General features: G+C 41.8%; 2 protein-coding genes across 2 annotated transcripts; one reads left to right on the top strand and one right to left on the bottom strand.

The window, feature by feature from the left end:
• Nucleotides 1-817: 817 nt before the first annotated feature.
• On the top strand, nt 818-8,925 carry THUMPD1 (THUMP domain containing 1). The gene is made up of 4 exons (XM_029219687.1): nt 818-1,513; nt 3,064-3,238; nt 4,223-4,471; nt 4,926-8,925. The coding sequence occupies exons 1-4, from the start codon at nt 1,283-1,285 to the stop codon at nt 5,345-5,347; spliced, it is 1,077 nt and encodes a 358-aa protein (XP_029075520.1). The 5' UTR covers nt 818-1,282; the 3' UTR covers nt 5,348-8,925.
• A 690-nt stretch (nt 8,926-9,615) lies between these two features.
• Nucleotides 9,616-19,724, bottom strand: LOC114894318 (acyl-coenzyme A synthetase ACSM4, mitochondrial-like). The gene is given in 12 exon segments (XM_029220851.1): nt 9,616-9,696; nt 10,948-11,067; nt 11,179-11,264; nt 11,914-11,940; nt 11,943-12,031; nt 13,837-13,948; nt 14,094-14,125; nt 14,328-14,471; nt 16,859-17,124; nt 19,011-19,419; nt 19,421-19,496; nt 19,499-19,724. Coding segments are annotated over 12 exon segments (1,608 nt in total). The 5' UTR covers nt 19,665-19,724.
• Between the last annotated feature and the right edge of the window lie 2,777 nt (nt 19,725-22,501).

The following is a 22,501-nucleotide window of genomic DNA, read 5'->3' as shown; positions in this document are numbered from 1 at the left end:
AAACTATGTATCTTAACTTTCATCTGTGTGCTAACTTCTAAGATCCTAACGACAGAGGGTAGTGTATGGGCAACTGAAATTCACCTAGTGAAAGAGAGGTTCTGGGGGAGACCAATGCTGTTTTCCAGCTTCTATGACATGGTTTAATGGGATCAGGACCGGGGCGTACTTTCCCTTTCAACAGCATGAGTCTTAACCTTTTTTGTTTATTGAACATTTTTTGGGTGGAATTCAATTCAAAAACATTTTCGAGCACCTACTATGGGCAAGGTACTATGCTAGGCACTGAGGATGAAAAGAAAAAAGTTTTCCAGCCAGCTCTCTCTATGCCTCCTGACACCACAGCAAGGCCAGTGTAACGAGACTGCCTTTCACAAGCAACTTAGGACCTCCAGAAATATATGCTATGCAATCTCCACAGATGACACTCTGAAAAGTAAAGGCGGAAGCAAAGATGAAAGAAAAAATGAGATGGTGATAAGATTTTTGGAAATAATGGTAAATCTGGGGTTAGAATCAAAGATTATTGACTCTCAGGTCAGTGCCCCTTTTGCAGATTACCTCCTCTAGGATTTGTAGTAACTGAAATTTGGCAACAACTTTGTACCTGAGGAGTAGCTGGGGCTGAGTGTGGGGATCACTTACTCCTCCTGAACACATTCTTCAAGAGTGGCATCTTTTCAACGATATTTGAAAGATAATATATTAACATGATAGTTGCTGAGACTAGGGATAAACCCCCAGAGAAAGCAGTGTGACAAACCACCATTCTTGGTTGTAAGTCACATAGAAACATATTCTGGCAAATTTAGGCTGAAAAGGAATTTATTGGGAACTTTTGGGAAGCTGACAGAATTATAGGGTAGGCTGGGGGAACAGGTGCCAAGGATGGTTGCGGAATCTAGGAGGCTTGAACCGGCATCAACGTTCTGGAAAGTGCCACTACCGCCACTTTTGGAATGGCTGCAAAGCCGCTGATACTGGACGCGCAAAGCCGCCTCCACCTGCGGCAGGCAGGTCACTTCTCCAGGGAAACACCTTTTTCCGGCGGTGAGGTGAAAGCGAGTGCCTGTCAATCCTGGCGAGGGTCGGGCCTCACGCCACCTCTCGGCAGCCTACCGCCCACCGGCTTTAGGACCCGGCGGAGCCGGAAATGAGGCTTGGAGGCGGGACTAGGTGAGGTCATCGCGCACACCTGACGTAATCAGCCCGCGCCAGCAAAAGTGAGGGCGCGAGGGCCGTGGAAAAGCACGATTCTTGCTTGCCTCAGCTCTCACGTACCATGGCGTCCCCCGTCCAGCAGTCTCCTCAGCCTGGCGGCGGGAAGCGCAAAGGCAAGGCTCAGTACGTGCAGGCCAAACGGGCTCGGCGCTGCGATGGCGGCGGGCCCCGGCAGCTGGAGCCCGGGCTACAGGGCATTCTCATCACCTGTAACATGAACGAGCGCAAGTGCGTGGAGGAGGCCTACAGCCTGCTCAACGAATACGGAGACGACATGTATGGTCCAGAAAAGGTACCAGCCCCGGGGAGGGCGGGCTTGAGGGAGGAGGGAAGGGTGGCAGGCCGGCTCCCTGTGTACGCATGCGCGAGGTTGGCAGCTTGCGTGGCGGTGAGGGGGCGTGTCCTCGCCTCTGTGTCCTCTCCTCCCCCCCGCAAGGTCTCGGCTCCCGACCCCTACCCGGTCTTGTGCTTAAATGTTTGCACTTTGGGCTTTTTTTCCCCATCATTAATCACGGTTGCTCCCATGTATAGATTGCTTCCTGCGGTTCAGGCCTTCTTTCTGAAGCTCTTTCAGAAACATTTACTTCTCATCGTAGCTTTGTGAAGTGTTGCTCACCGGGACACTGAGGTTGAAGTAGGTTAGGTAGGTACTAGCTGGTCCCAGTTCACAAGGGCACACTTCATTCGTCCTTAAGGTTTTTGCCATACCTTACCACCATTTGAACATTATGGCTGTAGTAATGTGTTTGTCCTAAGCAATAACATCTCTAAAATAGTGTTTTTAGTACTTACTAGTGCTAGTTACTTCTCAAATGCATATAAAAATACATTTCAAAAAGTAAGAACTTTTTGAAACAATACCGTATAAAGTCTCATTGTCCCATTTTGGAAATAATTATATTACTGGCTTAGGATTTGGACCAGTACACACATGCACACCCCAAGGAATTAAGTGGAGGAGCATAGTACAGAGGGCATTTAAATTCACGTACTGTCATTTACTAGCTCAGGGGATAGGCATGTTATTAATTCTGCTGAGCTAGGTAAAAAAGAGAATAATGATAGGACTTAAGAAGGTTGGATAAAAAAATTGCATATGGGGCTTCCCAGGTGGCGCAGCGGTTGAGAGTCCGCCTGCCGATGCAGGGGACACGGGTTCGTGCCCCGGTCCGGGAAGATCCCACGTGCCGCGGAGCGGCTGAGCCCGTGAGCCGTGGCCGCTGAGCCTGCGCGTCCGGAGCCTGTGCTCTGCAACGGGAGAGGCCACAGCAGTGAGAGGCCCGCGTACCGCCAAAAAAAAAAAAAAAAATTGCATATGTACATAAAATAACATCCTGGTATACAATAAAATCTCCATAAATGTGTAAAATTACCATTAATGCTTGATTGGCAATCCCATTAGTGGAGCCAAGTGGGCAACAAGTGCATGTCTTGTCTACACCGACAGCTTGAGCAAGTTCTTGAACTATTTCAGTAGAACAGGAGTAAGGATTTTTAACTTGATAACTATTTGGTTCAATCTCATGAAAGGAGAGTGTCATATCAGGTGCAGTCATATCTATTGATAGGATTAAGGTCCACCCTGAAATGATTCATCTGACGAGCACATTTCCCTCTGCTCCAGACTGTCAAGATGCTTTAGAAAACATTTTCAAATGATGTGTACCACAGTCTGAGTGAACTTCCTTCTTCCTCCACATTTTGGAGGGAATGGTGTCTGAGTAAAAAGTTTTATTGTCAATATTGAATCATCTGCCACTGGGGGTTTCATATGAGTAGTTAATTAAGAGCTTTTAACATAAGCTGTTGTGGCATTTCTGCTCATTAGTTTTATGCAAACAGTTTGCAGACAAGGATCAGCAGCCCTCTGGAAGTGAGGCAGAAGATGATGATGTGGAGGCCGCCTTGAAGAAGGAAGTTGGTGACATTAAGGCATCTACAGAGATGAGACTGAGAAGATTCCAGTCAGTGGAGAGCGGAGCAAATAATGTAGTCTTCATCAGGACACTTGGGATAGGTGTGTCTGACTAATACATTTTAAGATGATTGATCCTGTGATATCTGGACACCTGTCTCCGAGAACACTGCCTACAAAATGGCTTGATGGGCATGGCTCAGTTAATCATTTGATTGCATCCTCTCTACACTGTGTTAGCACTAGGCATATGGAGAGGTAGAATGGGGTGGTGGACATAGGGCTTAGGAGTAGAAACCTGGCTTTGCCACTTTACCTGTATGTAACTTTAGGCAAAACAAGAATACACGGTTCTGTCTAAAAGGAGCAGCTGCTACTCAACCCCAGGCAGTTTGGAATGGCTCCAGTCATTTGGGAATGTAGTCTTAGGGGAGCCAGATCTTCTGATTTTTCAAAAGAAGTTGGAAATCTGGAGAAGTTTCTAGGTTTTTAAATGTAGCTAACTACTTTAAAAATATTGAAAACACTGAGCAGCCCAAAACAGACTCGTATATAGTCAGGATGCCTCCTGAGTACTACATTATGATCTTGTGCATTCATGGCTCTGGGGCTCCTCTGAGGTCTGAAATCTAGACTTCTGTACAAACTTAGCTAATGGATTGATTAAATCTTTTTAAGTGACTTGCAGATTTTTGTTTTGTTTTTGTAAAAAAGCATAGCATGTACTATTTAATGTTTATTACTTCGATAGTTGCTGCTGATACAGGAAAACGACAGCATGGTGTTGCCATCAGATAAATTAGACATCACAAAGTTAACTCCAGTGTCTTCAAGAACACTTGTTTTTGATAAAAGCAGAGTTAAAATATGAGATACAGTATTAATACAGAGTAGGCACCAAAGAAATATTAATTGGGAAAAATGTTGGTTAAACTTGTTTAAAATTCATTATGATGATTTTTTCTACTCTACTGTCAATTTATGTCACTGCCAATGAAAATTCATTTTAGAGAGTTTGAAGAGTTTAAAATGAGAACTCTTAAACTTACCTGTTTGTTCTGTGCTGATTTTTTCTTTTTATTTTAGAACCTGAGAAATTGGTGCATCATATTCTCCAAGATATATACAAAACCAAGAAAAAGAAGACTCGGGTTATTCTACGAATGTTACCCATCTCAGGCACATGCAAGGCTTTCTTAGAAGATATGAAAAGATATGCAGAAACATTTTTGGAACCCTGGTTTAAAGCTCCAAACAAAGGGACATTTCAGATTGTATATAAATCTCGAAATAACAGTCACATGAATAGAGAAGAAGTTATCAAAGAATTGGCAGGTATGTTTCTCTTAGTGATTTTACATAGGTGTGCCACGGTAAATACTTGTTTATAAGATTTTTTTTTTTTTGAGATTTAAGGCTTACATTTTTGAGTGTAGAACAAGTATATTAAAATGCTCTTAAATAATATCAAACCTAACTTTTCAATATGTTGGGTATGAGATTTTTTTTGGTAGTTAGATACTAAAGTCTTTTCCAAATCAAGATTGAATTTTCTTTGGGGAAAAAAGTGCTGTTGTTAAATGTCTCAGGATTTTATTTGTATTTATTTATTGAAAGCATTCAGGGAATTTGATGGAAGTCCATGTAGAAGAGTGGAATTTGATGAGTGGACTAGTATATACATATTGTTTTAACAAATTCTAAATAGGAGGAGATGAAAGATTGTTTTTGTATCCGCCAAGCTTAAAGGTATCCTTCTTAGCCTGTTTTCCTGTTATTTTTGTTACAGGAATAGTAGGCAGCCTCAATTCGGAAAATAAAGTAGATCTTACCAATCCACAGTACACAGTGGTAGTAGAAATCATTAAAGCTGTCTGTTGCCTGAGTGTTGTGAAAGATTACACGTTGTTCAGAAAATACAATCTCCAGGAGGTGGTGAAGAGTGCCAAGGACTCGTCACAGCTTAATGCAAAGCAGGCAGCGCTAACAGGAAATGGGAAAGAAGCTAAATTGGAATCTGGTGACAAATCAAATCAAAAGGACGCAGCAGAAGGAAAAAATAACCAGCAGGTGGTACCAGAGGATAGTGAGGAGCTGGGTCAGACAGAACCAGTATCTGAGACACATGTGGTGAGTGAGGGGGCCGCTAAACCTGAACTTGCAAGTCAAGTCACAGAAGGATCTGAGTCACATGGAAATGACCTTTCATAGGAAAAGAAATCATTTGGTGTTGGAGGTGGATTTCTCAACTGCGGTTCTGTGAGATGTTGCTGGGATTCTATATAAAATTGTTACTAAAAATATTGTTTCTGAGTTTGTGTGCTGTGTAATGCTGTACTCAAAATAATTGAGCAGCCCCGTTAATAGCTTTGTTAGAGATCTTTCAGCCCTATATGGCAGTGTGCATTTGGTTGAGCTAGAAGAGGCTATGGATAAATTGGTGAACACTACTGCACAGAGCGGAGGGTGGCGGGAGGATGATGTTGGCCTCTCCCTCTTGATTACCTTCCCCACTCCCCCGCTTCTGAAGTGCCAGCTGACTTATGGGAGTGAGCAAGCTCTGTGAATCGAAACTCAGAGGGAAATTTTCATTCTAAGGAAGGAATTTTTGCATTTTGCAACTCAGCTGTCCCCTGCCACTTTGTTGTAAACATTGCAAAAACATGGGCCATATAGGTTAGAAGTGTATTGTTTTGTGAAGTTTTTGTACCTTTTGTGATTTTCTTGTTTAGTTTTTATGCCTCGCCCGCCTTTTTCTTTGGCTGCTCCGCGAGGCATGTGGAATCTTAGTTCGACAACCAGGGATCGAACCCGCGCTCCCTGCAGTGGAAGCTATGCCCATTTTTATGTTTTCGTAACATTTGTTACAACCAAATCTGATGGTGCATTGCTGCAATTTTTGGAGGCAAGGTGTGAGATAGAAGTGTTCATTCTAGGCATAAAATTACAGATATTTCTGATGAGGTTAATTATGAAGAATTAGTCTTCTGAGTTATTACAGTATACTAGTGCAGCAAGGCACGCAAGTTCTTTACAATGTAAGCTACTCTACAATGTAAATGGACTTATTCAAGCTGTTCCATTCCATATCCTTTGTGAAATGCAACTTACAAACGGAACATTTGCTTCAGCAGTTGTAGCTATAAATCATAGCTCCCTGACAAATAAAGACAATTATTTTAATGGCTTTGGAATGTCAAGACAGTAAAGCTTTTGTTCAAAAAATCATGTTCAGTGAAAAGGTTTAGGAAGCAAATTATGTAGTAGCAGAACTTTTTCCAGGAAAGAAAAATTCACATAGTTGGTAAGAATCTAACAGTACCAACATTAAAATGCTAGGTCAAGAAGCAGTACAAGAAATTGAAAAGACTTTTCTCTCAATGTAGTAAATTGACTTATGTCACATGATACTAAAGAGGTTTTGTTTAAAAGCAGCAGCAGTTGCTGATGAATTAACAGATTTCATGAATATTTGTCATGCTATAGCAAGATTTGTAAATGATGAGGAAATTCGAGGAAACTTTCGCCTGCTAGGAGCCTCCCAAAACAATGGTCAGTATAAATTTAATAGGTCTTCATATCTGAAAAACAACAGTCTGCCATCTGTACTCCTGGTGCCCCATCAGTGGCTGGCTCCATGACAAGTTTTGCCTCATTTTAGTAAAAGAAAATCCTGACGTTGATGTTACAGCACACTGCTTTCTTCACAGAGAAGTGCTGATATTAAAAACTTGGAGATGAAATGAAGAAAGTTTTAAATAATGCTGCAAAAATGGTTAACTTAATTAAAGATCCATTTTATGCAAGAATGTTTAAAAAGAAAAAACAAACTAAAACCTGAACAAAGAGCACATAAATCTCCTACATACAGAAATCCAGTACTTACCAGAGGAAGAGTTCTCTACAGGATATTTGAGTTGAAAGGTGAATTACCAGTAAATTATAAGTACAGTAAAATACAAGGCCAGATTTTGCTAAATGCTTTGAAGACGAAGAATGGCTACAGAAACTAGCCTATTTAGAAGACATTTTTTTCATTGCAAGAACAAATGAACAGTTTTCTGCAAGGGACTGGAGAAAAATGTTTCTACTTAAAAGTGACAGGAGTCTTAGATTAAAAGAAACTGACTCTTTGGAATAATTATGTTGCATAAGGCACTCTTGAAATGTTTCTACAGCCACTTGGGTTTGAGAATGAAGAAAGCAACAAGTCTCAGGTCTTATTTAAACTCCTCTTGCAGAACTGCAAAACCAAATTAAATAACATTTCCCCTCCTTTTCCCAACACTGGTGTGTGACTGGGTGAGGAACCCTTTCCCAAAATCTCAGCCTGGGATTTCTTCACTGAGAGAAGAGGAAGAACTCAGAGTCCTCTTCTGACAGTTCTGGATTTCTGTGAAACAAGAGTATCTTTCAACTTAGTGCTCACGCTCATATACATTGAGGATCCCCTTAATTTGAAAGTTTTTTCAAGTGTTCCTCCAGGGTAAAACTGAAAAAAGATGGAAGAGACAGACACCAAAGAGGGCTGCAAAATTAAATGTCCGGATTGAGAATACTAAGGGGTCATGAAATTAGCTTTTGGAGTTGGATTTTATTAAGTTTTAACAAGTTTGGAAGTATTGTAAATGTTAAGTCTTCCTGCACCAATGGCTATGTTTGTTTATTGGCTAGTGAACATGGAAATATATTTTTATCCTCCTAGCTAGTGGTCCTGCTGGTAAAACGAAGGATTTGGGAGGAGCAAAGAGAATAGAAAGGGCCTTGCTGATGCAGATGAGGCTGGAACTTCCTTATATATCTTTAGATATTAGAATGTTAACTCTTAATAAGTTGAAGTTATCTTGAAAGGATGATAGGAGCATTGTAACTATCATTGGGGGAACACGGATGATAGGATTTTGGTGCCTTCATCAGACTTTTTCCAAGACAAAGATACTTTTATTTTGATAGTATAGGACTCTGGGAATAAAATTGGCTGTATGCTTATAGAACGTACAACCCTGTGGAACTGGGTTCCTTTTATTTTGTGAAAGCTGCTACTCTACAGAAAGATTTTGATTTAGTAGTTTGTTTTTAATCCTCTTTTGTATTTATTTTTATCAATATTTGGTAAGACCTTAGTGTGACAAAAGCTATTCTTCCCCAAATGTAAGGTAGTACGGTGTTCTGTTGGAATCTGAATTCAGTCATTGAAAGATTTGTTTTCAGGTTTACCAACTGTTTATTTTCACTGACATCTGAGCATGTTATTCTATAAATGACAAGATTCCAGGGTGGGAATTGAGTGCTTTTTGTCCTTTTAATTTTTATTTAAAAAAATTATGTCAGGGCTTCCCTGGTGGCGCAGTGGTTGACAGTCCGCCTGCCGATGCAGGGGACACGGGTTCGTGCCCCGGTCCGGGAAGATCCCACATGCCGCGGAGGGCTGGGCCCGTGAGCCATGGCCGCTGAGCCTGCGCTTCCGGAGCCTGTGCTCCGCAACGGGAGAGGCCACAACAGTGAGAGGTCCACATACCGCAAAAAAAAAAAAAAAAAATTATGTCAGTTAAACTCCAGTGTTGTGGTTTAGTAAAACTTGTTTTGCTCTGTGGAGGAAAGAGTGTTAAATTTGATATTTTAAAACATGTTTCCCTTTAGTTAAACATGGTTTCTAAATGTTATTTTTACTTGTATTTTGCTTTTGGTATGGCCAGATATTCAGCTTGTCTTTCAGTTTCTGATGTTTTCAGAAAAATCAAAATAAATTTGTTCCCTAAAGACTGGTGTTCTCTATCTCTCCTTTTTCTTTCTGCCTCTTAGTAAATCTCTTGCTTTATTGTCATAAAGTAGATGTGTCATAAAAGATGTTTTTATGTCAAATTATGTATCAAAAGTCATGTACATTGTCCAAAAAGTAAAGATACAAAAATTTATTAATTGCTCTTGAATAACTAAAAACTCTTAAGCGTTTTGTATCTTATTCAAGCATTAGATATTTTACAGTGAGTTTGCTTCAAAATGTATAGTACAGTACTTAATTAAGTTCATTTAATTGGCTTTTGAATTCTTTACATTCCTCACTTTAACATTAATATTTTAATTCACCTTAAAGAATTAGTAGCATATAAAGATTTTAAGCAGAAGAAATTCTGTCTTGAGCATTTCTGTTAGAATAGTTCTAATCTTTATTTTGAATTAATCAGGTAGTAGATAAATTCATTGTCTGTTGTGCTTTTCTGATTAATCATTTGAGCCCTGCTGTTTTAAACACTACAAGTTGTTGTTTGGTCAGCGTAACAATTTTCTTCCCAAATATTTTTAGATTTTTACTTATTTATTTTTTGGCAAAGTACAAAACAAAAATTCAGTTGAATTTTTCAACCAGGAAAAATCTTAAGCATTTTAAGAGAGTAGTCACTGAATTATCAGGAAACAAGGACTAAAAGAAAGCAGCCCTGTTAACTACTTAATACCACAGTGTTCTTGTTAGGCTATGTTCAGCCCCATTCATGGTCTCTTAAAACGTTGCGTTTGATTTTCCCAGTGATCATCTTTGGGAGTTCTTTAACAAATTCCACCTAATCAACGGAAAAACATATTATGAGACACTTGATTCCATTTTTACTCTCCCAACTGTCAGAATAATAGGGGAGAGCTTTCATGAAACTCTGACATTGAGCTTCAGGGTCTGGGTGTTGTCTTAGCTGAAGCTAATTGGATGCCTTGGTCACCAGAAACTGTTCCATTTATATATAAAGATGACAGTGGAGCTCCATCATACTGGTTTTTAGTGCAAATTCACCTGTATGCTTTGACAGAAGAACAATCCCTTTATTCTGTTGCTTTCCTCCAGTTCGAACCAGACCTGGGTCTCTACTGCCCCAGTGAAATGGAGGCCACAACTAAATGCAAAGAGAAACATCAAGTTAATTCTTGGCTTTTGACCTTTTAAGAGCTGGGTCCTGGAGGTTACCAAGGAGATTTTTAGAGATAATTTTGAGTTTATACAATTTTCCCCTTATGCCCTGACTTGACAGTAAACTACTTTTGTTCTCCCTCAGGATATGACTACTGTATTTTATTTTATTTTATTTTATTTATTTATTTTTTTGACTACTGTATTTTAAAATGTCCTCAAACATTTCTGAAAAGCAACTAGTCACTAATTTAGTGAATTGAATGGAGAAAATGTAACTAGTTCTTAGGTTGAAATTAACTACATTTTAGCTGAAATGATGCCAGTGGAAATGGAATTCTCATGTAGAGGATCAGTCAGTATCAACTAATAGGATTCTAGGACTAGAAGGAAATTGCAGTGCCATCTGTGTGTCTTTATACAGAATTATGCTTGAATCCTTCCTTTGAAGAAGAAGGTTTCAGGAAAGATTCCACAGTTTCTTTGGATAACATCTTCATCCTGAGCCTTAAATTTGGTCACTTGATACTTAAAGGCACATGCTTTGAATTTATGAGTGTGTAATGGCCCAAGAGTACTATGATAGATAAGGTAGGTGCTGTCTTTAAAAACAATTTGCTGCCTTAAAAAAACAATTTTTTTTCCTCATATGGAATGGGACAGATTAGTCTGATAAGGATCCTTAGTATTTACTTAGTATTGCAGAGTTGATCAAAGATTCTAGTTCTTCAAACATTTGTAGTGTCCTAATATAAAATACTTTAAAGCAAAATTCTTAGGGCTAAAGTTGAAACAGTTGTCTTCTACTTATATAATGAGTTGCTATAAAGTCAAAAGCTAATAAAATCTATATACTTACTAGTTTAGATCCTTATTTGGTAACACACACTTAACTTTTGCGCACAATACTTGCCTTTCTTGGATATTTGTAAGGTGCAGTTGATTTTTTTACATGATCCTGAAGTTCAAGAGTTAATTTCTCTGGGTTGGATGATTTAAAGGGTGCAGATAAGACAACAAAAGCTTTCACGACCTGCAGGAAAAAAAATCAGTTTATATTGATAGATTTGCTTTTCAGACACATCAAGAATTTGGACCAATGCTGAACACTAACTGGTTCTTTATTGAACCAGTTAGATATTACCCACCTGGACATCATAGGGTAGTAGTACCCTTTCCCCACTGAGCCTGGTTTAATTTCTTGCCCTTTCTGATTGGCACAAATTATTCCTTATTAAGAGGACATGTTTTATATAACTATGTAAAATTTCATTTTCTGTAGCTATATCATGACAATGAAATCCAAGACCCAGCTTTGACTGATTTTCCCAGTATTCAGTCTCATCTTCTGAAATATATTATCTGAGACTAGTGGTTCTCAAAGTCGAGTGTGCATCAGAGTCACCTGGAGCATTGTTAAAACACAGATTGCTGGGCCCCATCCCAGTTTCTCATTTGTAGGTCAGGGAAGGGGCAGGGGTATTAGAATTTGTATTTCTGCCAAATTCCTGCGTGCTACTGATACTGCTGGTTTGAGGACCACACTTTGAAAATCACTCCTTTTGACTAAGAGTGCCATTAAGTGCACCTTGTAACTCCCCACTGGGGCTCTCTGGGGTCCTTCCCAGTGCGCTGGAAAGATGAGCTACTCAATTCTGAACCTCTTCAACCCCTAACACCTCTGAGACTTATCCTGTGTGAGGAGGAGGCAGGAACACCGAGTAATAATAATTCCCCTTCAGTCAAACGTAATTGGGCAATTTAGAAGTTTTGGGAAACACCATCACAATTTAGAGCATGGTGGGAGCACTTCAGGGGCCCAGCTGGCAGTCCTGGGGTTGAAGGGGTAAACTTAAGCTTTGTCCATTAAACATACCACCTGTCTGTCCGTAGCCCTCGTACAGCTTAGCCCAGTTTGCACTTTCCACTGTTCCAGCACCTCTGGATTGAGTGGCTCCCCTCCTATTAGGCAATGCAGCAGCTTCTCGAATTTACATCTGAAGAGAGAGTTGCATGGGGTCTTTGGGGAGAGAAGTATGAGAGGCTTTCATTGCCAGATAACTAGGACATTAGCAACAAGCAAAGAGCTAGGAGAGGCAAGTCTTAGGAAAGTTCATTCAGTGAATATTTGTTGAGCACCTACTCTCTAGCCAGACATTGTTCTAGGCACGTGGGGCATGTTATGATTAAAACAAAGATTCCTGGTGGAGTTTACACTTTAGCAGGTTATTCAAGAGAGGAAAAGGTTGGAGAAAATGCTAATAAGGATATTAAGCACTTATGAGCCAAGAAATATGGCAGCTAATATTAATTGAACATTTTTTTTTTTTTTTTTTTTTTTGCTGTACGCGGGTCTGTCACTGTTGTGGCCTCTCCCGTTGCGGAGCACAGGCTCCGGAAGCGCAGGCTCAGCGGCCATGGCTCATGGGACCAGCCGCTCCGCGGCATGTGGGATCCTCCCGGACCGGGGCTCGAACCCGTGTCCCCTGCATCGGCAGGCGGACTCTCAACCGCTGCGCCACCAGCGAAGCCCTAACTGAACATTTTTTATGTTACAAGGGCTTTTGGAGCACTCTCATAATCTTCACAAACCCTATTTTATAAATGAAGACACTGAGGCTGAAAAAAGTTAAAGAACTCTTCCAAGGCCTCCCAAATAATAGAACAGAGTTGAATAATCTGTACTCTGCACTTACCATTGTCAAGTATCTCACTCACCACGCATGCTGCCGACATTGAATTCTTACCAGAACCTCGTGAGGTAGCTCTTAACTATCTCTTATGGATGGAGGTAAGGCAGGCTTAGCAAGGTCCACTATTAGAAAGTAGCAGAGCCCTGCCTGTTTGACTTTGGAGGTTGAGCTTTTAACCAGTGTCTTACTACTCAGCTGCCCAACAGGACTCAGGTGAGAAAGCTTGGAACAGCCCGACTGATACAGTGAGCCCCAAAATGGGTAGTAGGGTTTGGTAGGACATGAATTGTGTCTATTCAAAATAGAATGGCCCTTGAATTAATCTTGAAATGTGAGCAAGATGTTCACATTCTGAGGGCCACAAGGAGTTGATCAGGAAAAGAGAAGATTCATATCTACTTTATTATGTTTCTCATATAATTCTGCCTCCTAGATGTCTACACCTTGGGGAAACAAAGGATGTCCTTTTTCTGTTTGTTTTGTTTTGGCTTTGAAGCATCCACGTTTAGGGGAGAAAGGGGTGACTGTGATGACTTAAATTGTTTCTCTCTTCCTTTCTCTTCTTATGTATTGAATTCATATTAGTTAAATAAATATACTTCATAATTTCACCTAATGTTCAGGTGATTTGGCTAAGTTGAATATAAGCTTCAAGTCATAAGACTTTATTAACTTCAAGACAGTATAAATGTAGTTGTGGGTTCTTTTAGGGTGGGGGTGATGGGAGTGCTGGGATTGTAGAGCTCTGGTTGTCTCTGGAAAAATGTCCAGTTGCCCTTAGAGGCTTTCCCAGTGATTCTTAAACTGGGGATGCGGGGGGTGGGTTGCCCCCCAGGAGACTCTAGGCAATGTCTGGAGACATTTTTGGTCATCATCACTGGTGGAGAGGGAGGTGCTACTGGTATATAGTAGGTAGAGGCCAGGTAGAATGCTGCTCAACATGCTACAAAACACAGGACAGCACTCCATGACACAGAATTATTTGGTTCAAAATGTCAGTAGTGGCAAGACTGAGAAACTCTGGGCTATCCTGTGCTGAAAAGGGGAGCTCCGTGATGCTGGATTATAACTTTTGTTTGTGGTTCAAGTGGAGATTTCTGCCCAAATACCTCTTAAGGTCTTTTTGCACAAGCATCCAGTACACAGTGGGAGCACTGCACAGGGTCGTGATGGGATAAGTGGTAAGCGGCTGGATGATGGAGAAAGACACAGATGTCAGCACTGGTTAATTAAAGGTCATGACTGGAGGTGATGTCTACAACCTCTTATTCTCGTCCATTAACATATGCTCATCTCATGGTCATTCAGTAAGAAAGAAAATACAGTAATATGATAGTTTTAGGCCTTTCTGGTTGGGTAAATTTACTTGGCAAAAAGGAGAAGGAGCCAGACATGCTGCTGTGGGGATTGAATCAAGGTCAGTTCCTAAGTTCTTGCTTGATCAGTTGGTTAGATGGTATCATTTACTGAGCTAAGACATTAAGAGTTCTGTTTTGTAGATGTTTCACTGGAGATATCTAAGTAGAGGTGCCAACTAGGCAATTGGATACACATGTTGGTAGTTCAGGGGAGAATTAAAGAAAACAGTTTTCCTGCCTACCTTCCACAGAGGGTGTGCCCAATTCTGAGGCTGCTCTGGGAGTGCTGGACCATCTTGGGAGAGCCTGTGGTCCCACTGGAGAAATAAATGGCCATTGGTTCTTGACCTCCTGTCTCCACACAGCTGTGCTCTGCAGAGGTGGTTCTGCAAAGTATGGGCTCCAAGATGGTGGCTGAACATGGCAGACCAGTCTAGCTCTGATATTTCTTCTATGGTATTTTTGGAGTTATGACACTCCAAAGTTGTTGGTTTGAAGTGGGGATTCCCTTTATCTTGAAAAATACTCCCCAAATGTGTAAATTTCAATGTGAAATTCATGTGAGTTCAAAGTCCTCTGTCTTCTGTGAATTTTGTGGCATCTTTAAGGTTTCTTGGGGACTCAGCCAAATGTTGCAGAGTTGTTTAGGATAGGGATCTTAGAAGTGGGGGAGCTTGCTACCCAGGGGATGTGCAAGACAACTGGTATGGGGAAGAAAATAGGAGAACTTCAAATTATATGTATTTTAGAATTCATTCTTTAAAATGTTTATTTTTGATATTTGTGTGATGCACAAAAGTACACGAATATAATTTATAAATAAATAAACATGTATTAGGGGAGTGTGGTAAAAACTATTTTACTGAGGGATGTGCATATTCAATCTGAATAATACTACCTTAGGGAATTACTACACTGCTGAATGACTTTATTAACTTGAGAATAATCATAATAGTAATCATAATTACTATAATTCTTACAGAGTGATTACTCTGTGCCAGGCATTATGCTAAAAACGTCACATTTGATTCTTCTACAACTCAGTTGTGTAGATACTATGCTATCCCTATTTTACGGATAAGATACAGAATTTTAGAGATGTTACTTGACTTATCCAAAGGTACTCAGTTTATGAAAGACACAAGCAGCATTCTCTGGCATGGCCTTGGGAGAGAATTTTGGGATTGACCAATGGGATTTGGTGTACATTAACTAGTAGGATAAAATTTTATTCCAACAAAGGAAACTGCCTTTATTCAATAGAGTTTATATGGCTTCCTTTTATAAGCTTCTCTGGAAGAATTTTTTTTTTAAAACGTAAGCTACTTAACAGCTCTTTGAAGGATAATACTATTAATTAACATTTTACTCCCTTTTTTTACAGTTTAGGAACGACTTTCTCACATATTAGCTTATTTTATCCTCAAAACAACATGAGATATGTGCAGTATAATTATCTCCATTCTACATATGAGGAAACTTGAGGTTAAGTGATCTGTTTGTTCATTCATTCCTCAGTAAGAATTTCTTAAGCACCAACTAAATGGTAGGAACTGGGGATAGAGTGATCAATCAAACAGACAAACAGTGCCTTTGCCTTCTGGGAGGTTACAATTTAGGGCAGGGGTTGGCAAATTTTTTTCTGTGAAGATCTAGACAGTAAATATCTTAGGCTTTGAGGGTCATAGTCTCTGCTGTAGCTACTCAACTCTGCTCTTGTAAGATGAGAGCAGCCATAGACAATGTGTACTCAAATGGGTGTGGCTGTGTTCCAATAAAACTTTATTTATAAAAGTGAGTACCAAACCAGAATTGGCTCATGGGCCGTAATTTGTCAACCCCTACTGTAGAGGAGAAAAATAGACAGTAAATAAAGGAACAAATGAATGGATATGATATTTGGATAGTGATGAGTACCATGAAGAAAACAACAGGATGTGATAGAGTGGCTTGGAACTCTACTCTAGACAGGTTGGTCATGGACACCCTCACTGAGGATAAAACATTAGAGCTGAAATCTGACAGGAAGGCGTCAACTATGAAAAGGACTAAGGAAGAGCATTCCAGATGGAAGAAACAGCAGGTGCAAAGGCCCTGAGATGGGCCATGTTCGAGGAATAAAATGGTGGCCAGAGGGAGTCAAGGCAGTGAGAGTGTTGGGAGTTAGGCAAGAGCCAAGCCAGGCAGGATACTCATCTCAGGCCCTGGTAGGAAGCAGAGAAATGGAAGCAGAGCTACATCCCTTCCTTCTGTCCTTAAACACTTAAAAAAAAAAAAAAATTTTTATTTATTTATTTATTTTTGGCTGTGTTGGGTCTTTGTTGCTGCGTGTGGGCTTTCTCTAGTTGCAGCGAGCAGGGGCTACCCTTCGTTGCAGTGCATGGGCTTCTCACTGCGGTGGCTTCTCTTGTTGCGGAGCACGGGCTCTAGGCACGGGGGCTTCAGTAGTTGCAGTGTGTCGCTCAGTAGTTGTGGCTCGTGGGCTCTAGAGCACAGGCTCAGGAGTTGTGGTGCACGGACTTAGTTGCTCCGCGGCATGTGGGATCTTCCCGGAACAGGGCTTGAACCCATGTCCCCTGCATTGGGAGGCGGATTCTTAACCACTGCACCACCAGGAAAGTCCCTTAAACACCTTTTATTAGGTGATTCTTTCCTGGGAAGAAGCCTAGATCAACACATAGTATGCTGAGTCCTTGGAATCAAGGAGACTCTGAGATGTAGTTGTGACTGGTGTTATTCCTGGCACTGCAGATGAGGCAGGGAAAATACTCACTGAAATAACTCTTGGAAGCTGAGCCACCGATTCTGGCTGTGTGGAGACAACAGGAATTTGGTCTTCAAGCCGGGACACTCTGAAACAATGGACTCCACTGCTGGGATCACCTCCTCACTGGCTACAGTGCACTTGGCTTTGGATGCTTGCAGCCAATGGAGGATGTCTTTTGCTGTCAGCTGGCTTGTTCCTGGCATGAAGACAAGCCCCGGGAAAGAGGGAGGGCCCTGAGTAGACTGTGGACTGTGGAAACTTGGACTTCGTGCCTGGGTGGCAAGGAGCTACGAAATCTAGCCTTCAGCTACCCTTGCCTTGGTCCCCAGGGACATCCCACAGGACCCTGATCCCTGGGAGATCCTTAGAGCACTGGCTTCAGAGTCTGACAGTCCCTGGATCTGATCCTGTCCTTGCCACTTACTAGCTTTGTGACCTTGAGCGTCTTACTTGATCTCTCTGTGTGTTCCTTTCCTTCTCTGTAAAATGGGGAAAATAATGGTGTCTGGTATAAAGTAGGCATTATAATGGTGGCCTATTATTATGTATCATTTTTGTGGAACATTTGAGTCATTATTATGTAACACTTAAATAGCATTTTACAGGTTATATCACATTTTCATGAACATCATCTCATTCAATCCTCTGAACCAGTGGTCTCCAAAGTGAGTTTGGCAAGATAATCCACTGGGGATGAGAGAAGAAATAAGAATTAAAAAGAAATTTATTTGAGATATTAGAATTCTGTTTATGACTTTATCTCATTTTCGTATGTATTTTATAATATACATACTATATTAGCAGAGTAGAACAAGTTAAATAACCATATCCAGATGGGAGTATATGTGTCCCAAATATTTTTATTGATAGACTGTGTAACCATAAAAGCTTGGAGACCACTGTTCTAAGCAACCATGTAGGTCCATGTAGTTGTTGCCATTTGATGGAATATGAGATTGGGTCATAGCTGGCAAGTGGCAGAGTCAGCCCTCAAACCTGGGTCTCCCCAGTGGTCTGGCATCATCAAAGTTCGCCTACACTACTTTGGCAATGCTTAATTTATCCCACATTCTCACTTCATTCTAAACACTGGCCTGAGATGGGCCTGATTTTAAAGTACTAGTTCCTTATGAGAAGAACATATATGGCAGAATTAGATGAAAAACACAGGGAAGACGGTTTGCACTTTCTAAAGCAAATCAATGGACAGAAAGTGGAATGTATGTAAAGCATTACAAACCGCCACTACCATTTATTGAGTGCTTGATAAGTGCCTGCTATCTCACTTAAAATTAATCCCAGTGTATAGACGACAACCAGCCCAAGGGTTGCAAAGTGAGTAAGTGGCAGAACCAAGATTCAAAGATACACTTCCCAGACTCTAAAGACCTGTGTCATATACCAGACTCCTTATTTCTTGGTGAGTTTCCTAAAGTCAGCTAAATAGGGATATGTGGAATTGAATTCCTAGGAAGGAAACTTTAATTACTGCATATATTTTATTTTATTTATTTATTTTTTTTGCGGTACATGGGCCTCTCACTGTTGTGGCCTCTCCCGTTGCGGAGCACAGGCTCCGGGCACACAGGCTAAGCGGCCATGGCTCACGGGCCCAGCCACTCCGCGGCATGTGGGATCTTCCCGGACCGGGGCACGAACCCGTGTCCCCTGCATCGGCAGGCAGACTCTCAACCAGTGCACCACCAGGGAAGCCCTACTGCATATATTTAAAAAACTCTTACATGTCATCCCCTCTTGAGAAAATGAATAAATATGTGATGATAAGGAAGTTAATCAAGAAAACATCTCTTATCATTCACTCAATATAAAAATATAAGATTATTTATTTTGCAAACTGCTTGTTCTTAGTGGCTCAGAAATTATTAGTACTCTTGGTGGATTTGTGATGTGAATGTATTCAGTGGATAGGTTGGGGGTCAAGAGGACTAGTAATATCCACAGAAATTCACTCTTGCCTTTAAGAACTTTTGACTGTTAAAAAACAAAAAACAGCAGGGCAGGAACCTAAATTCTGAGACCAAAGGTAAAAGTCAGATTTGGTGGTTCTCAGTGACAATGGGGGAATTTCCAAGAGGGGTGAAATGGGAAGGTGCAGGGTGGTCAGAGGTGGTTTCTCTTGTTGGCTTCTGTGTCTCACTGATTTTTCATCTTCCACATCCTGCAGCGCTTCTTTATCCTGCTCTTCACCATCACCCTTCATGTCTGAAGTCCATAGTGTCAGATTATCACATAACGATTGCATGATACGTGTAGAGTCCTTGTAGCTTTCTTCAATCAGTGTATCCAGTTCTGCAGCTGAATCATCAAAAGCTGCTTTTGCCAACCTGCAGGCATGGTCAGGGGAATTAAGAATTTCATAGTAGAATACAGAAAAATTGAGAGCAAGACCTAAGTGAATGGGATGTGTTGGAAGTTCTGCCATTGCAATATCACTAGCAGCTTTGTAAGCCACTAGGCTGCTCTCTGCAGCCTCCTTCCTGTCGTCTCCTGTGGCAAATTCAGCCAGATCCCTGCTGTAGTCCTCTTTGATTTTATAAGCAGAAAGCCTTGCCCAGAATGTCCAGAAAACAGATTAACTTTAGCTCAGTCTCAACCATTTGCCAATATTCTCCCATCATTTTAGTTTGTTTTCTCCTCCCTTTTTTTTTTCTTTCTGTTCAATGCTGCTGATTATTCCCCAGGAAGCTCTCCTAGGTCCAATCACATTTTTATATGCAACAGATAGGAGGTTTCTTTCTTCAGTTGTCAACTCCACATCCATCCCTGCTGCTTTCTTCATTGATTCCACCATTTTGTCGTATCGCCCAGCCTGCTCGGCTAGCTTCCCATGGTGCACCGGATCCTCCCAATCATCCACAGTGGCGGCGGCTCCCGCAGGGTCTGCGGGCCTTGGATGGAAGGGGATAGCTTCTCCGACACTCTCCCACAATTTCTTTTATTTTGTTTGATTGTTTCCTTGGCTTTTCCTTGTTTTTTTCACGGCCCTCTTCACTAGAAAGGAGCTCTTTGGGTAGGGACATTTTGTCAATTACCATTTACTTCCCAGAACCAAAATAAGGTCTGGAACATATTTGGTCAGTGAGCGAATGCATGAATGAGTGAACATGGGGACGTGTATTCATTTTGTTACTCTCAGTGAAACATTTGTACCAGTGATTCCTGAACAATTGTGGGTCACATTTTCCTTGAGAGTAGTGTGGACATAAACACACGTGACCGTGCTGCAGACAGCATCAAATGCTCTATTTTCCTTATGAAAAATTGCACCTCAGCCCATTAGCCTTAAATTGTCCAGGCTTCTTAGGCCAGAACATATGCATGCCTTTAAATGCTTTTGGGAAAAGGTGCCTGTGAAGTCGACTCAGCCCACGGAATACTTTTAACCCTGCAAAACAAAGGAAGCCTTTCCACTGCTCCTTGAGGGAGCCTGCAGACTGGTTGAGACCCACAACCAAAATTATTTTAGAATAAGGTCCATACTGCTCGCTCTGACACCAGCAACATGCACCAGGGTATTGGTTTGCTATCCTCATGCCCACTGCCAATCTGGGGATGGTAGGTGGTCAGTTTGAAACACCACAGCCTTCTCTTACGTCAAAGGAGCAAATTCTTGCTTCACCAAGTCTTCCTCTGGTTGTGAAGTGATGGAAGTTATTATTTGAAGGTAATAAAATTGGTTACTTGTGGGACTGATGGAAGTTACTTCATCCATCTGCCATCTCTAAAGCACTTTTCATGGAAAACATCAGCCAAGGATACACGCAGCAAGTTAACAACAGGTATGTGGCTTCCTCTAGGTTTGCATTCTGACCCTGTCATGTGTATGTCACCAAATGCCAACTTTTAAAATAAGCTCTCACAATCAAGATGGTGATGCTAGAGAAATTGTCTGGTATAAGCTGAATTTCACATATTTAAAAATGACCAGAAATGTTTTTTTAAAAATGAAGAAGATGAAAGCGAAATGGAAAACTAGTGTAAAGAATGTGAAAATTTGGTTTCACCGAAATATTTTCATGGTTGAAGCCAATCTGCCGTTTAGCCTGTGTAAGCAGTAGTCTGTGTTCATGCGGCCAGTGCTTACTGCAGTACAAATTATGCAAATATATGCCTAAATTCTACGCTTCATTCAACACTCAAAAAACCCAAAGATTGGGCTTCCCTCGTGGCGCAGTGGTTGAGAGTCAGCCTGCTGATGCAGGGGACGTGGGTTCGTGCCCCGGTCCAGGAGGATCTCACATGCTGCAGAGCGGCTGGGCCCGTGAGCCATGGCCGCTGAGCCTGCGCGTCCGGAGCCTGTACTTTGCGACGGGAGAGGCCACAGCGGTGAGAGGCCCGCGTACCGCAAAACAAAACAAAATAAAACCCAAAGGTTTCTTTGTTTTCCAGCCCCTGTGGGTAAGACACGGCCTGGTAGAGGAAAGTCTTGGTTGGAGCGGTGCGCCAGCTGAGTGACCACCTCGTTGACAATTTCCCAGGATGTTCCCAGAACGGCCAGGAGGGGGCGCGCGGTCATGGCTAACGGGCACGGGGCGGTTTCCCTCCATGCAGTGCGCAGCGAAAGCCGGCAGGGGGCGGGCGCACGCGTCTTCTCAGGCCAAAGGCGCCTCAGGGCAGGGCGGTCCCGGTTCCCGCCCCACGGCCTCTGGCGCTGCTTCACGCAGTGAGAACCGCAGCTCCTTTTCCAAAGGTTCCGTGTCTGATGGAGCGACTGCGGAGGCTCTGGACCAACCGCCGTGCGTAGAAAGCTTCCTCAGCTGGCTGAGCGGGGAGGTTTGTGCGGCTTCCCGGGGACCCTTGCGTTTTCCGGGCTGTTCCCGGTGTTTTATTCTTTACTTTCTTTAAGAATGTTTGAACAAGGCTTATTTTTTTACTTTTTTTTTTTTTTTTTTTTTAGCGGTACGCAGGCCTCTCACTGCTGTGGCCTCTCCCGTTGCGGAGCACAGGCTCCAGACGGGCAGGCTCAGCGGCCATGGCTCACGGGCCCAGCCGCTCCGCGGCATGTGGGATCTTCCCGGACCGGGGCACGAACCCGTGTCCTCTATATCGGCAGGCGGACTCTCAACCACTGCGCCACTAGGGAAGCCCTTAACAAGGCTTATTGACTGAAGTATCCGTTGGTTGAGGGCTTGACGACTCTAAATCGGAGCTGCAGTGGCTTGTTTCCTTGTTTCTGTACAAATTCGAGGATGTTTCTGGGGAGAAATCCCAGCACGAGCTCAGAGGAAGGGGAGATTCCGTTGAGTGGGACGTGAACACACTCAATACTCAATATCGAGACCTTCGAGGAGAATGAGCTGAGGACCCGCTTACCGAGTCATGTTGGAACCAGAACTCCAGGTAAAAGGCGAAAACGCACTCCAGTGCATACATGCTTTCACTAATTTTTAATGGCTCTAGTTTTCCAACAGCGTTGAAGTAGCTGAAAACTATGGAGAACCTGACAAGTAAGTGTAATAAAACTTACGTTATTTTAAACTTAAATATTTCATATATACCCAAAGCAGAATTTATTATAATTTTACTGTCTTTATTAAAAGCAAGGTCACTAATAATGTTTTAAGAATATACTTGTTAGCTTGTCTCCTTTTCAGTTGAGAGACTTGCTGTGTTTTATAATTTCTCATG

The sequence above is a fragment of the Monodon monoceros genome, unplaced genomic scaffold (assembly GCF_005190385.1).
Source record: "Monodon monoceros isolate NGI ecotype Baffin Bay Population unplaced genomic scaffold, NGI_Narwhal_1 Super_Scaffold_13, whole genome shotgun sequence".
Taxonomy (NCBI): domain Eukaryota; kingdom Metazoa; phylum Chordata; class Mammalia; order Artiodactyla; family Monodontidae; genus Monodon; species Monodon monoceros.
Note: the sequence above shows the minus strand (reverse complement) of the source record. Positions and strands in the feature narration are given on the sequence as shown.

What these genes read in the sequence shown, in the direction of transcription:
- THUMPD1 (XM_029219687.1), top strand. Translation starts at nt 1,283, where the DNA reads ATGGCGTCCCCCGTCCAGCAGTCTCCTCAGCCTGGCGGCGGGAAGCGC. An exon ending in CATCAGGACACTTGGGATAG is followed by an intron (nt 3,239 to 4,222) that starts GTGTGTCTGACT and finishes TTTTTATTTTAG; the next exon opens with AACCTGAGAAATTGGTGCAT. An exon ending in AGTTATCAAAGAATTGGCAG is followed by an intron (nt 4,472 to 4,925) that starts GTATGTTTCTCT and finishes TTTTTGTTACAG; the next exon opens with GAATAGTAGGCAGCCTCAAT.